The sequence below is a fragment of the Motacilla alba genome, chromosome 4 (assembly GCF_015832195.1).
Source record: "Motacilla alba alba isolate MOTALB_02 chromosome 4, Motacilla_alba_V1.0_pri, whole genome shotgun sequence".
Taxonomy (NCBI): domain Eukaryota; kingdom Metazoa; phylum Chordata; class Aves; order Passeriformes; family Motacillidae; genus Motacilla; species Motacilla alba.
Window position 1 is genome coordinate 25932658 of NC_052019.1, and position 15858 is coordinate 25948515.

Genomic DNA, 15858 nt, shown 5'->3' on the forward strand with positions numbered 1-15858 from the left:
ATAGGTTTTCTGTATTGAATAGTAAACTCTATACTCTATAGTGGGAAAATGCAGTCTTTGAAAACACAGTGTCATTAACATAAGATGTACTAGCTTCCAAAGTTTTCAAACCTTTGGTGTTGAGAGTTGGTTTGGTTTTTGTTCTGCTGTTGTATACTAACTGGTTTGGTCCTGCCCCATGCAGACCACCTGTGTTCCCAGCTGTCATAGATGTGTAGATCTTTTTCCTTGAAGTAGGGGTTTTCAGTACAATTTTTCCTTTTTCTATAGCTTTTCAGCACATTTCACTTAAACTGGACATGTGACTATCAGCATGTGTGTTGTTACACATACTGCTCATTAAGTAAGCCTGATAAAGTTCCAAACATTTAACAGTTTAGGAATGATTGTAAGTCTTTAAACAAGAAAACATAAGGTATATTCATTCATGAAACTTAACAGTCAAGTTAGTCCTGAGGCTTACTTTAAACTGTTTTTGTCATGTCTTGCAAGTTGCAAAACATTCTTCTCCCACCCTTCTCTTTCTACTACAGTTTTAATGAAACTATTGCTAGAATCATAATTGTGAGGGACTAGATAAGGCTTTATGAAAATACTTTCATTGTGCTGCATTGATGCAAATTCTCAGCCAAAATTTTAAATTAATTAGTATTAATGGAAGTAGCGTAGGCCATCTTCTTCAATCAAAAATTGGCATGTCATAAAAGAAATAATCTGGAAGCAATTAGTTACTTAGTTCAAAACTCAAACAAAATTCAGTAAAGATTTTGATTAAGTTCTGGTTGCTCAGAAACAAAGCTTCTGTTGGTGAATTTCTTGATGTCTTCATTCAGTAAGCACTGACCATCTGAAATAACCAGCCTGTAGATCTTCATGAGAGGCTTTTGACTTAGCATAACAAAGCATAGCTTTTTTTCCCCTTCCCTTTTGATTTTCTTTTTCCTCCTCAATGGATTATTACCAGCTTCCACCATGAAGAAAATGTTTTGTGTAACCTAAGCTCCATGTTTTCACTGATCTTGGTTTGAGTATTCTGGGGCTACGCAGCCCGGAGTTGGTGCAGTGGGAGGGGCTGTGGCTGGAGCTTTCACCAACTCCAGTACAGGTGAAGCGTGCTCAGAGCAGCAGATAACCCAGCTTTGAAGACTGCAGTGGGTTGAAGAGAATTGCCCTTACCTTTTTCTTTTTGCTGGCAGCAGCCATCAACTTTTACAATCACTTGCCTAGTCACCCCATTATAGCTGGATGGAATTTTCATACTTTTGTTTTCCCACCAAATCAGTTAGGAAGAGAAAAAAATAATTTGGAAAAGATGTGGACCATGTATTTGAAGTTCTCACAAAACCTGAAATGCCTAGATGCTCTGTTTTAATTTTTTTTTTTTTAATGCTTGCCTATAGCACTTCCAGTTATAAACTACTGTATCTTACCTTTGTTGCTGGTATATTACAGTTCCCTGGCTCACATGAATATTTCATATATAAGTTTAAACATGGATATTATGAGTCAGCTATTAGGTCATGATGGAGGTGCAAGCATCTCTGAGAAATTATTACATTTTGATGCGCTTAAGTAACTGAAATCACTTTTACAAAATTTAGACAGGTTATCTCATGTTGCTTTTGCCCTGCCCTGTCCCACATTCTTTCCTCTCTCTAGCTGATGAAATGGCTGCTAGAAAGAGATGATAAAAAAAGAAAAACCTGAATGCTCCCTACAGGGATATTTGTTACAAATAACTTGCATATTGCTGTCACTGTCCTGACACAGTGTCATGCTAAACTAAAAATTTGCTATTTTTCAAGTGAAGATTTTTTCTGAGTTATTGTACCTACATGTGTGTTTCATCTGAGAGGAAAATACATAATTATGCCTGTAGGTAATACTTCTTCTTTTCTTGCTGTTCCTGATGGATATCATGTCATGAGTCAGAAATGGAAGGGTAATTCTAAAAGCAATGTTTCTGAGTTTGGTATTGTCCAGTTGTGACAAGTATAGCAGACATTGTGGGATAAAACTGTGCTTGCACCTTTCTAACTGATGATGGAGAAAATGCCCTTAGCAATCCTGTTTCAGTGCCAGCATTCTCTGACAGTGTGCAAATTCTAGTACCAAAAATGCCATGTATATTCATCTCATTTGCTCTTCCTTTATGGAAGGCATCTTTTTGAATTTTTTTACTTTCTCCCTGTGCCTTGCCCCGTCTCACCCTCCCCCCCCCAAACTTTTTCTTTCTTTTTCTTTTTTTTTTTTTTTTTTTTTTTTTTTTTTGTGAGCAGTGTGTTGTTTCACATCTGGTGTGTGACTGACACTTTCCTGGCAGGTTCCTGTGACTGGCAGTTTCCTTTTACAGACCATCAATATAGAAGCAAATTACGAAGCAGAACTTGGTTGGCATAATGGTTGTGCATCTGTTTGAAAGTACTGGTGCTGGGAATGTTGATGAAGCTGTGAGCCATTGAGGACTGTTTGTGAGATCTGTTCATTAGATGTTTGGTACTCCCCAAGTATTCAGATATCTACCCTGTGCACTCTGGTGCTGTGTCTTTCTGCATAGCAAGAGATAATGTCATTAGAACAAACACAAGGCACATCATCTTGCAGTAGATACTGAGAAATTCCACAGAGATGAGGAATACTGCAAGATATAAAATGGATGCCAGATGTGTCTGGAAGTTTGTGTTTTTCTCCTCTGTAAATATGCTTCTTGAAATAATCAAATCCATATTAATCATAATTCAGTGGATGTAGTCCTTGAAAACACCTTTACTCTGTGCCACTAGATTGAACCAAGTTGTCCTAGGCTGAGCAATCTCAGGTACTTGTCTACTTACTTGTTTGCATCTCCTCACTCATCTTGCTTCACTAGGCACTTCAGAGATTAGGAGTCTCTCGCTAGTAGAAATAGCTGGCTTGGCTAGGCTGGGGTGAGACACTCATTTAATGTTTGGAGTAAGCAGGGAAGGAAAAGGGTTTGTCTTTATACATGAGATTGCTAATTGTGGCCGTGCATAGTCTGTTTTCATTATAAACGTGCTACAGTGTCATCTGCACTGTTAAAGCATGTCTGACTAATTAGTTTATAGCAGAGAGTGGGATAATATTTCAAGATTATATCCCTTTTGACTTTATTTTGTGAACTGGTGAACTGGCAGAAGCTGGAATGTCTGTAAGCAGTTCTGGTTTTTCAAAAATCAAACTCCAGTGGTCAGGTATTGAGCTTTTTTAACAATCGTAAGTTTGAGGCAAGAGCATTTTCATTGGAGTTACTTGGCCATATGTTGGACGCATGGACTTAATTTATTATTATTGCTATTTCCTGCAGTTCCTGAACTGTGACCTTAACCCTTAACACAAGTGACTTTCAATCTCGTATCAGTTGTCTGAAATTCTTCAGCTGTGTGCAGATGCAGAGGTCATATAAAAAGGGCTGTTTTTTTCTGTTCTTGCTCACCATTCCTGTTATACATACTGCTGGCACTGATGTCTTGTTTCAGACTGCAGTATTTAGCTCTGCCATTTGTAGATGCAGGAAACCTTTTTTTCTAAAATATCTGAATGACTAACAACTCTGTCAATAAGTCTGTTTCTTGAGAGTTCCTTCTTAAATGCACTGTTTGCATAATGACAGCTTAACGTGTTGAAGATTTACATGAACAAGCAGGGCAGGATAATTGGTTATCATCCCTTTGTAAGAAAAAGCATTGAGTCTTGTGATAAATACCTTTCTTTGTGAACCTTGTTAGCTTTGCCATGTCCTCAATCCCAGCACTACTCTTACAGACTTCTTGAATAAAGAGAATATAAAGAGAATAGAATAAAGATGTTGACTAGCTCCTGCTACAGTTTCCAGCTTGGTATTCTACTTGGTGTTTGTCACATTTGTTTGTGACAAAAAAAGGGATACTGAATAATTAAGACATTTGCCAAAGTGGCAGAATGCCTCCTTTCTTTGTCTTAATTGCTCTGAATTCAGAGTAGCCTAAAAATTATTGGATAGGTCTTTCATAATCACAGTTCATTTTGCAAGTGTGAAAATGTTATCAGACCTATTTTAAAAAAAATTATTCCAACTCTGACTTATATCTTCTGGATTAGCTCTTACTGAGTGATGCTGTCAGCCTTTTCCTTTGCAGCCTTCATAAAGCTTATGCAAAATAGGTAATTCAAATAGGAAAATAATGTTTTCAAAATGAAAATAACCCAAACCTAACATTGTGAGTATATGAATATGTGTTTGGAACACATATGGTTGACATTTCTGTACAATGTTCCAGTTTGTTGTAGATCAGTGTGTTTCAGTGCAGTGTCAATTTTTCATAAGAAATTTCTTAAGAGCCTCATTTGTATTTGTCTTCCAATTAGCAATTTATCATTTTGTTCTGACTAGTATTACTTTTCTAAAGGTTAGCTGCTTTAAAAGAACTATGACAGTAAACATGAAATATTCCTTTGAATTCCTGACAGAATGATCTGTGTGCTGTTAACTTCTAGCTACACTTCCTCACAGCTGATAGCTGAGCTAGGTGGAGGATAGTGGGATCAGTTTCTTCTAAGCCTATAAATCTAGATGTCTTTTACATGTCTTTCTAGAAGGATGAAACAGTGATGAAGTCAGCTCCAAATTAATTTCATTATTCAAATGGTTTCAGAATTCTCCTTGAACCAGTTAGCTGCTTCATTGTCTTCCCCCATCAGGATTTGACATTGTGAAAGGAAACTCTGCATGCTTGGAACACTTACAGAGCTGTTCTTGGCTACCTCCTCTAGACTGAACCATTTATTTGTTGCTCTTTTCAGCCTTTGAGCCCAAGCTCTGAAGAGTGGTGGAAATGGATCAGAGAATGCATATGCAGCAGTGGATAACTACTTGGACTGCTGAGTCTCTTTCCTCTAACAGGCACAAATGATATTTTGCCTGTTTCAGAAGGTCTAACTGGGGGAGTGACCCTTCACATTCTGTCATGTTTTCTGTGCTTTAGGTGTTTCAGATACTAAATTTGTTTCCTTAGTGTAGTTGAAATTCCTTATCCTTCTTGTTGAAGGAGAAGAGCATTACCCTGCTGGTAGTCTCTGGGGGAAGGGGCCAGCTTTTCAGATGGTTCTGTATTCCATGATGAATGACGTCCCTTGAGGTATTGTCCATGAGGAGTTTCAACCTTTTTTTTCTAGTGGTTCTTTAGTGTTACCAATTTACTGGCTTTAGAATAATCTAAGTGTAGGTCTTGTCTCTTTTGGCCTTTGCCTTTTGTAGAATCTTTTCGAGGCAGCAAAAAAAGTGTTTGCAGTTTTCTTTAGTTAATAATTCCAAGTGCACCTAGAGGTAGGACCTGTGTTGACTGTGACATGGGATTACTCTGGCCGTAGACCCACAGCTGGATTGCAGCCCATCAGCTGACTGTGGTAACTGGTGGTGTAAGGCAAGGCCTTACTGTGAACTTCTACAGAACAGTTTGGGGTTGAATTTGAACTGACCTATATTCATTTTAGGGGAAGATCATTTACATGGGTAATTATTATGGATCAGTGGAAGTATGACAGAGTGAGCAAACCAAGTATTTAGTGTCATCGATTCTTAAGCAGTGTTCCAAATGACTGGATATGAGGACAGAATGTTGAGTAAACTGAAAGGAATAATATTTCTGCTAAGAGTGGCTGTTGACTAAAAGATTGCTTTTAAAAAATGTTGATGAAATAATTACTTGTTTCTCTTTCTTTTTTCTAAGTATGTATAGAAAATACGATTCAACTAGAATAAAAGCAGAGGAAGAAGAAGTCTTTTCAAGTAAGAGATGCTTAGAATGGTTCTATGAATATGCAGGTAAGTGTGAAATGCAAATTTCCTACCAATAACAATTAAATTTATATTGGAATATGAAAATTGCAGTAACGGACCTTTCAAAAGATGGAATATAAAAGATTTTTATAAAAGTCTTAGAGAAACTTTCCTTTATCCTGTGTGATGTGAGGTTGAAGAGTTCAAGGTTGAGTTTTATCTTTGACTGTATCCTATAGAAAGAACACAGAAGGTGTAAAATGTTTTGGAACATGTACACATTACTATTCAAATCTACAGTTAAAGCTGTACTTCTGCTGAAAATGTTGTTACCTCTCTGTCATCTGCCATGTTAGTGCTGCATAGTACAGAATTAGCCTCAGAAGTGGTGTGTCTTAAATTAAGAAAACCCAAAGGGTGAGGGAGGTAGTAACACTAGTTTTGTTCCTGCTGAATCTGGTGTTTAGGGTTTCGAGCAAAGAATTCAAATATCCTGTACTAGTTTTATCAGATAGATACTTTTCCATCACAAAGTATAGGGAAGGTAGTCTGTATTATTTATTCTTGCCCTTGTGTATGAGAACTTTCTTCAGGCATTACTTCTAGGAATGTTAATTATGGTCTGTGGTCACAGAAGATGATCCTTTATTAGTGACATTGGTTGCTGTATTTGTTTTCCTACAAATGTTTTCTGAAAGGAAGAATTTGACATATGGCAGAAAATGATCTCATGACTGTAAAGACCAAAAAGAAATTAAATGGATGTTTTGTGTCATCTTGCAGTATTCTGGTGATGTCTTGAATAATATGTCTAACTTGTTCTGTTTTGTCTACTTTTTAAACATAATGAAATGACTTAATTTGATGTAATAAAACTTTTTTTTCCTCCTAATAAAATTATATAAATGAAATTAAATACTTTGAAATCTCACTTGTCTGTGGCAGTCTGTGAGAGGAGATTCAGACAAATTCAAGCCAAATCTAACCTGTTAGATTGTCTGCCTTTCTGACCAGCTTGATTTATTTTTTTACTCTAGCAACAGGCATGACTCATTTTTGTCAAGACTTTCATGGAAAGAAAGGATGAAAGGAAGGCTGTTTGTGAAAGAACTTTGGGGTTTCCACTGGATGCACACACCAAGATAAAACACAGAAAAGTGGAGAGTACGATTCTGTTTACAGTATTGAGTAACATTCTAAAAATTGAATTTTCAAAGAATAATCTCTTGTGTTCTTGCTTCATAAGTCTTCTTTATGTATGCAGACAGTTGACACAGCATTTGGGTTTTTTCCCTCCCTTGGTGTGTTTTTGCATTACAGAATGAGTCTTTTTAAAGTCTGTTGTGTACACTCTGAGAACTGAGAGGCTGTTATGAGAAGATGGGAAAGGACATTATTAAACCTTGTTATTTCTATAATAGATCACCTAATAAAAAATACAGATTGATCTTCCCTTTATAAATCCTGTTTTTCTTGCATATGTGATCTTTATATTGGAGGAAAGTAGGCATTTCTGCATATATTTTTTTCAAATGAGCCCTTTTAAACGTGAGTCAAATAATTCTAACAATAGTTCAATTACTACTTTACTACTTAAAGTGTAGAATTGCACAGTACAATTCTTAATGTCTGTCTAATTTTTTCAAGAGTATTATAGAAGTTACAAATATCTTGATTTAAGACCATGTTTTATTAGTGGTGCATTTTAATAGCATTTGTGTTTTGAATCTTTTTTTTCCTTTTAAGTAGGCAAAGAAATAACTGTAATTCATTATTTCCTTCCTGTTGCATTTACTGTTAGACAGATGATGTGTGACCATGGTGTAGCAATATGAATAAGCAGGATAACATTATATAAAGATATGAGGAATGAGATCCTGGGAATGATAATGTCTTGTATCCTGTATAGCTGTACATCATGTTTTTATGTGATTTGATCTTGTGATAAAGTAGAGATTCCAGCCAGGGAATGGCTGAGTTTCACTAGCCATAGTTCACTCATTTAATTTGGTAATATTATGTGGGTGTTCTGTTAGTCTTAAGTGCATTATGAAAAAATCTTAATAATTTACACTTCCAAGATTATCTCAGTAAACGAGTAGAAAGATTGGCAGGGATGAAAAGTTGTTTTACAGTTTCTCTGTTTTCAAAGGTGAGATAAAGATTTAAGTGTATCCAAGTCTGATAGTAAGTGTGGAAATATTTATTTAATGCCAAAACAAACAAACTGTATGAAGGTCAGGTTGCACTATGTGATTGCACTTCTTTTGTGCTGTAAAGGACAGACTATTTTAATTTTTAGAGATAAGTAAAATACATTTTGTTTGCAGGGACAGATGACATTGTAGGGCCAGAAGGTATGGAGAAATTTTGTGAAGACATTGGAGTTGAACCAGAAAATGTAAGTTTGGAATCCATTTTAAAATTGCTTCATCTGCTGTGGTGTACATGAGCTAGTCTTACAGTTCTTGCTTTTCCACCAAGAATTAAAAGAATCTTGAGAGTTTAAAAAAATTCAAGAAATATAAACTAGGGAGGTTTTGAAAGACATTTGGGAACAACTTGCCATTATTTTAAACCCCAGACTGTCAACCCGTAAAACCTCAATTTGTCTTCACTGCCGCCCCTTCTTTCACTTTAAGACCACCAACCTTCAGGCTCTCCAGAAAAAGAGAGATCTTCAAAAACAAAAAGCTGATGATTGTCTTCTCTGAAATGATAAGACAACATTCAAGATTTAACATATCAGCTAAAAAACAAGTAGTGTTTCCTTTGGGTTTTCTAGGACAGAAAGAGATCTCAAATATTTTGGGCAGTAGTGGTACTACCATTACACCATTTCAAAAAACAAGTAAGGAATATAAGTACATTTACAGATACTTATTTGTTTGTGAGGTGTGTATAGTTATATATATATATATATATATATATATATAAATAAAATCTAAAAAACAGTTGAGCATTTTACAGGCTTTTTCCTAGTGCCTAATTTTTGTTCTTTAAATGCATTTTTAAGTCCTGTCTTTTGCAGAATTCATGGAGCTTCATATAAGTAAATGAGAATTGTGGCTTTGAAAGATATACTGGAACATCAGGTGTAATTTGCTAATTTCAGAGTTTAGGATAATAATAAATGTTGTGGTTTATGCAGGCATTTGGAGGTATATGCAGGTATTCTGATTTTGCATTATAAGCTGTAGAGAGTTGCACTAACCGTAGCTAGTTAATGGCTGAGTTGCAAATTTAAATGATTAGATTATTCTTTTCTCCAGGTTGGCAGGGTCAGTTATTCTGCAAGTTTTTTTTTTTTCACACATTTGTCAAAAATGGTTTCTTAAGTTAATAAATAAGTTAATAATAATCTTACGGTATTGCTTTATCTAAATTCTTTTTTGTTTTGGTCTTCTGTGTGAGATGTGAAAAAGACTGTTTCCTTTTGGGCAAAACTGAAGTATGATCTATCAGCCTGTGTTTTGATGTGCATTAATGTTAGTTCATCTAGATTTACTTATCATCTGCTTGAATTGTGGGATCATTATTAGCTTTCAAATAATTGATTTCATGGATTGCAGGTGATGTTCATTGAGATGAAGGTTTAACAAATGTCAGGTATAGCTTGGTACTGAAATTTTGTAGTTACTTTGGGAAACCTTTTCTGCAGCTTTTGCACCAACTCATCTTCTCCCCATTGTATTGCTCGTGAGATGACTGATAACTTGGGTAGATGTTCACTCTATATATTTGTACTGTTACCTTCTCTTCATTTGGATTGTGTACAGGTTTGTCACTTACAGGGTTTTTTAACTTCTAACATAGTGTAGCAAAGTTCTGAACTTTTCACTTATACAAGTAAAAGCATTTGTATCCTACTAAACAGTGGTTATTTATAAAGCACATGGATCTTTTTGTTAAATTCTCAGTCTCAATTTTTTTTCTCTTTAAAACAGGTAGTTATGCTTGTGCTAGCATGGAAGTTGGATGCACAAAACATGGGTTACTTTACATTACAAGAATGGTTAAAAGGAATGACATCACTACAGTAAGTGCCTTGAAAATTCTCATATAATTGTTATAGTAAACAAGCTTTTCAGAAAAAACACACTTCAGTGTTTTGACTCATAACACCTAAAGCAAAGAACTCTGCCGTGGAGTAGAAGTCACAAATTTTTGCCTAATTTATGATAATATGGTCACTTAGAGACAACTTGAAACCTGATGTTGCACATTTAAATACAGTTGGATTAAAAGATCTGCAGTCTCAATAAAAGAGAAATGTCATGAGGTTTGACGCTCTTTCTGTCCCCAAGGACACCAACAGTCTTTGTTGCTGGATTACACGTATCTTTTAGATATTGGTATGTTGTTAGAGTGATTCAAAACACTAAATAAACAAACCCTTTCTGTAACTCTGCATTGCTCTAAGAGTTGCTTTCTCCAGTTAAGAGCTTAATTTTATAGCAAAATTAACATAAATAATGTTGAATAGTCATGTTTCATAGGGAGTTGGAGAAAGAACAAACTGTTTTGACTTAACCTTCCAGAAGAGAATTACTGAAACTGTGTAGGAAGTTCTATAGTTTCTGCAAGACTTTAGAAGTATTTTTCACTGCTTTGGTTTGATGTTTGTTTGCCATGCATGGACCAGCTCTTCGTTTTATCTGTTGGAAAGTGCATTTTTTACAAAGCCAGTAAGTCCCAGTGTAAGGCTTTGCTACTTCACCTAAATTTGTTTTACACTACAGGTTTAATAAGGCATTTTATGAAGACATACTCAAAAACATGTCTGTACAGAGTGATGTGTTTTGAACAGGTTAATGGGTATACGTGTTAGAGATTTTTTCCTAGAACATTAGACATCTCAATAAGAATGCAGACTCTAAGCTCACTTGGTCCTTGTTTCATAGGTGTGATACTACAGAAAAATTGAGAAATTCTCTGGATTACTTGAGGTCTTTATTAAACGAGCCTACCAATTTTAAACTTATTTATAGATATGCCTTTGACTTTGCACGGGTAAGTACTGTGCATTTGAAATTACAAACTTTACTGTCATAAATAATAATTGAAATACTGTGTGCTTCTAAGTTTGTTTCTCTGAAGGTACCACTCAAGATTGCTTCAAACAAATGGAACAATTTGTGTTCTGAAACAGTATTTGCAATATATCAAAACTGGAAAAGAAAAGTATATAGACTGTGTAATGCTTAGTGGTTTAGTGACATAAATTGTTATGCCTCTGCCTCAAGCTATTTTATGACTTCAGGGAAATGATTTAGACCCCATTCTGTTGTATATTGGAGCTTTATCACTGAGTTCCCCTGATTTTATAATTTACTGAAATTATTCTTACTCTGAATTTTGTGAGCATAAACATATTTAAAACAGGAAGACACTTTACACATTTCAATAGTTGGTAAGAATAGGTAACATGATAAAAGCTGAATATGATATAAATACTGATTCAGAAGATTGTTGGAATGGCTTTAATGATGTCTTCAGTGTTTATTAAAGAATACCCTGATACTAGCCTTCCTGCTATAAAACATGCTTTGATGAAATTTTACCTGTAATGGAACTAATATACATAAGACTATTCACACTTGGAAGGAGTAATAAGAGAACTATATTTCCTGAAATAACATTTTGAAATAGATTTTGGACATCTGTTTTGCTAATGTGATGGAGTGTACAGAAGATTTAACATAAAAACGTAGAAATGAACCTCAGATTTCAGTGCAAGAAAACTAAAAATACTAAGAACTTGCACCAAAAAAAGTAGCGTGAGAAAATCAGAAAAATAGGGAGAAATCGAACTGGAAGCAGTTCTGATAGTATCTCATTAGCAACTCAGTTTTTTGGTACCTCAGTGCTTTCTGCATCTCAGCATTTGGATTTATGGTACTTCACTTTTAAACAGGGAAACTTGCAGGCGAATAGAAAAACATGCATGGGATTAGTTAGTATGTGAGGAAAAGAAAAGCAATATCAACCTCTTAATTCCTTCTTTACTGTGTGAAGCTTTATTCTGCTGGTTTTGCTGAATGTAAATTTCAAAGGCATTGCCTAAGAAGTTCAAGATACTGATGAAATATTTGGGATAGAGAGCAAACCTGTGCCAGCTGATGGCCTGTCAAAAGTAAGTGCAGATACTTTAAAAGTGGATAGTGTGTGTATTCTTTTCAAGAGGTACCAAACTGGTGTGACAAACAGTGATCTCAAAAAAAAATTTAAACATTGAGACACAGGTGCTGTGACTTCATTTGTGACAAAAAGCCCCTGCAGATTATAGAACTTGAAGTCAACAAGGTATAAACTGGGGAATATTTGGCTAAAATGATTATTGAACTTTCCATACTACAGACATGGGTAAAGTGCATAGGAAAATGGCATCCAGTAAGAATAGAAAAGAACAAAGGCAGCTATATTTATAGATGTCAGATTAAACTGGCATAACTTTTTTCAGAATCACTGAAGTGATTGATAGAAGAAAGCTGATGGTTTCACAGTCAGGAGATTGTATAATTTCTGTCCTAAGGATAATTCTTTCAGGGGAGTGCTCTATGGCAAAAAGCCACTTGTCTAAACTTCCTAAGTTTTAAAAGAAAATGTTTTTAAAGAGTCTGTTGATTTGGCATTTGAAGTTAGTTTGTGAATAAAAATGTGTCATCAAGGTTTCATGTGGCATGCATGATTTAAGTCAGCATAGATTTGAGGAAATAATTTATAACACCATATGTTGATATTAAGCACAAATAACATTTCTCAATCCATGTTTGCCCTTGTTAGTGCCAAGTTTTAGAACATACAGATGCATCTATTGAATGGCTCAAATAGATCTTTAATGTGAAATAGTAAGGGAAGAAAATCTCAGGAAGACTGTCTATCATTAGTGTAAAACAAATACTGAGATAAAATAAAGTTTGTTAATAAATTCCTCTAACTTGTATCCAAGGAATGTGTCTAGAATGTATGCTAAGAATGCAATTGCATCATCTGTCATGGCAGATGTGCCATTAGGCAGTTGGAGGTGGGTAGAAAGGGCTTATCTGAACAATTTGTTCTGATCACTAGTCTGAAAGAGAGAATGCAGAAATGTAACAATATAAGGCATGAAAAACCAGTGTGGCCAAAGTAAAGGCAATAGAGCCTGATTTCATTAATACTTGAGTGTGTGGGAAGAATTCAGAGTATGAACAGTAGGTAAAATAAATGTATTCTGACAGCAGCATTATTTCTGTTTTAAAGGTATTTGTGACAGAAGTGTAGATGGGCTTTGGAAGGAGGATTAGTTTTTAGAACTTTTGAGGTTGGAAATAAGTGAAAGATTCGTATCATACTAGTGCAAAAATGCCTTTTCAGGTTTCTTTTTCATCTTTATTACTAATTGAAAAGCTTTGTTCATCATGGAATTTACTTTTTTTCTCTAAATCCCTCTTGGATTTAGTGCCCAGAATGCAAAACACTTTGTCATGTTTTCAGAATTGCTGGTCTCCCCACATTACTTTCAAAACAAATCTGCATTAAATTCTGTCTATACAATTTCAGAGGAGTGATTAGTATGAAATGAACATAACCTTGTGACTAGGGCATTCAGTTGTTGACTGAGGACTGGGTTCTTGCTCTGTCAATTCCTTCCTATGTGATAGAAGACAATTCAGTTATGATTTGAGCTTGTTTTTTTAATAAAGATGCATATTCTGTAATAGATAGAAGTGCATTTTTGCAGGTGAAACCCAGGGCACAGTTCCCTTTGTCGTGGGCAGCTAGCTGTCTTGCAATGATCTGTTAGACAGTCCCTGCATCCAGAATATCCCTGTGTGGGATGGTGGACAGCAAACTGTCCACGAGCCAGCAGTGAGTGTGCCCGTGTGGATGAGAAGGCCAATGGTGTCCTGGGGTGCATTAGGAAGAACATTGGCAGCAGGCTGAGGGAGGTGATCCTGCCCCTCTACTCAGCCCTGGTGAGGCCACATCAGGAGTGCTGTGCCCAGCTCTGGGCTCCTCAGGGCAAGAGAGACATGGAGCTCCTGGAGGAGGTCCTGTGGAGGGCAGTGAGGTTGGTTAAAGGACAGGAGCTTGCCAGTGTCTATCAGTATCTGTCAGAGAAAGGATCCAGGCTTTTCTTAGTGGTGCCAAGCAATAGGACAAAAGGCTGTGAGCAGAAAGTGATGCACAGGAAGTTCCACCTGAATATAGGGGAGAACTTCTTTGCTGTGCAGGTGACCACAGACTGGAATAGACTTCCCAGAGAGGTTGTGGAGTCTCCCTTTCAGGAGATAGTCAAGAACCACTTGGGTGCACCCCTGTGCTGTGTGCTCTAGGGTGGCCCTGCTTGAGCAGGGGAGCCGGACCTGATGACTGCTGCAGTTCCTTACCCATTCCATGATTCTGTGATATCTCTTAATTTAGACTTTGCAGTCTGCTGTCATGAATACACAGAACAAGGTCTACATTAGCTTATATGGAAATTTATTTTTTGTTATTTCATTAACTTGTGAATGTAGCTTAGTATTAAAACCAAGGCATAAAAATGTGGGGTTTATGTCTCATCTCTCAGCAAAATTGGTTTAATTTTGTGATAACAAATGTAGATGAATAAACTGCGTAAAAAAATGGAGTCACACACATGGTACTTTGAGATGTGCAGGAGTTACGTTACTAAATATTTGCCACAGTTAACAAACCTGCTGGGTACAGATGCTGCTGCTCTTACTTGGCAGAAACAAAAAAAAAATAAAATCAGCCTTTAAGCTTAAATATGCTGTTGTTACATGGAACTAAAACTGGACAGTCCAGAGGGAAGTCTCAGTGTGCTAGTGTACTATGTTCTGTCTGCTCCTTTGGTAATTTAATCTGAATTCCATGTAATCAGTTAGAATAACAGAACAAAGATCATCCCTTGGCTCACTCTCGTGTAAGGAAGGAGGTGTCAGTTAGCTCTGAGTGTCTATTGACAGCCCACATAGTTGTAATGATAGGGTGGGAAGTGGGGACAGCGCTGCTATTCGGAGAGGTGTGGCTGTGTAGAGGGTAAGTGCCAGCGTGGCTGGGGATGTGGTGGCCGTTGCTTGCTAGGGAGGTCTGAAGTCAGAAATGACCTCATGCCTCATCTGCCCTAACGGTGATGTTTTTATTAACATCTGTAGAAAGCAACATCTCCATATAAAAAGCCATTACCTGTAAGGAAGGAAATTTTACTGGCAAGTTGTGTTTCATTAAAAAACACTGTTAGATACTGCTGTATATTATTTATTTGGTAATTTATTTTGTCCATGGGTGAGCTGTGAGGGAAAATGAAAAATCTGGAATTCATGCTCTGTTTTCCTTTTTTAACCTTTTCATGCAGGAAAAGGACCAGCGCAGCCTAGATATCAATACTGCCAAGTGTATGTTGGGCCTTCTTTTAGGAAAAGCATGGTCCCTTTTTCCAGTGTTTCATCAGTTTCTAGAGGTATGGAATTGGAAACAGAATTAGTTGGGTTTTTAATCCCCCATATATTGGCTGTCTTCTCTGATACTTTTAACTCGAGGTAGAATGAACAGCTAAGAATGCCGTGTTCTGGCTCAGGAAATTGAAACTGCCAAAGCAGCACATGCAGCTGGTTATCTTTCCTTTCTTCCTTTTTCCCAAAATCTTATGCTGTTAAGATTTGTGTAATGCAGAACAAACTATAGAATGTTAATTTATTTGCTTTTGGACATTATTTTATTGCTGTATGTTTGCCCTCTAAAAGATGTCTTAATCAGAAGCATGATTCAAAAGTAGTTTCAATACTTGATGGTTTAATCCTTTTTAGTTTTAGATAGCATACAGATTAAAATAATAAGGCACAAAAAAGTTTAAATTTTCTGTAAGAAAGTCTGAGTTTGAGACAGTTGAAAATACATTTCAGTAATTTCTGTTTCTTGCCTCAAGCAGCAATCAAAATACAAAGTTATCAATAAGGACCAATGGTGTAACGTTCTTGAATTCAGCAGAACAATTAACCTTGACCTCAGTAACTATGATGAAGATGGAGCCTGTAAGTACTACCATATGTTGATGTTCTAAAATAATTTATTTCTCTGAGCTTAATCAATCA

General features: G+C 36.2%; 1 protein-coding gene across 8 annotated transcripts in view; it reads left to right on the forward strand.

The window, feature by feature from the left end:
• Positions 1-15858, forward strand: part of DCUN1D4 (defective in cullin neddylation 1 domain containing 4) — a 41832-nt gene that overhangs the window by 21628 nt on the left and 4346 nt on the right. For all 8 annotated transcript variants that reach the window (XM_038134655.1, XM_038134657.1, XM_038134661.1 and 5 more), the window contains 6 exons: positions 5727-5821; positions 8107-8177; positions 9724-9815; positions 10681-10789; positions 15123-15227; positions 15696-15798. In XM_038134655.1, the coding sequence (XP_037990583.1) occupies positions 5727-5821; positions 8107-8177; positions 9724-9815; positions 10681-10789; positions 15123-15227; positions 15696-15798 (575 nt within the window). The remainder of the gene's footprint in view (positions 1-5726; positions 5822-8106; positions 8178-9723; positions 9816-10680; positions 10790-15122; positions 15228-15695; positions 15799-15858) is intronic.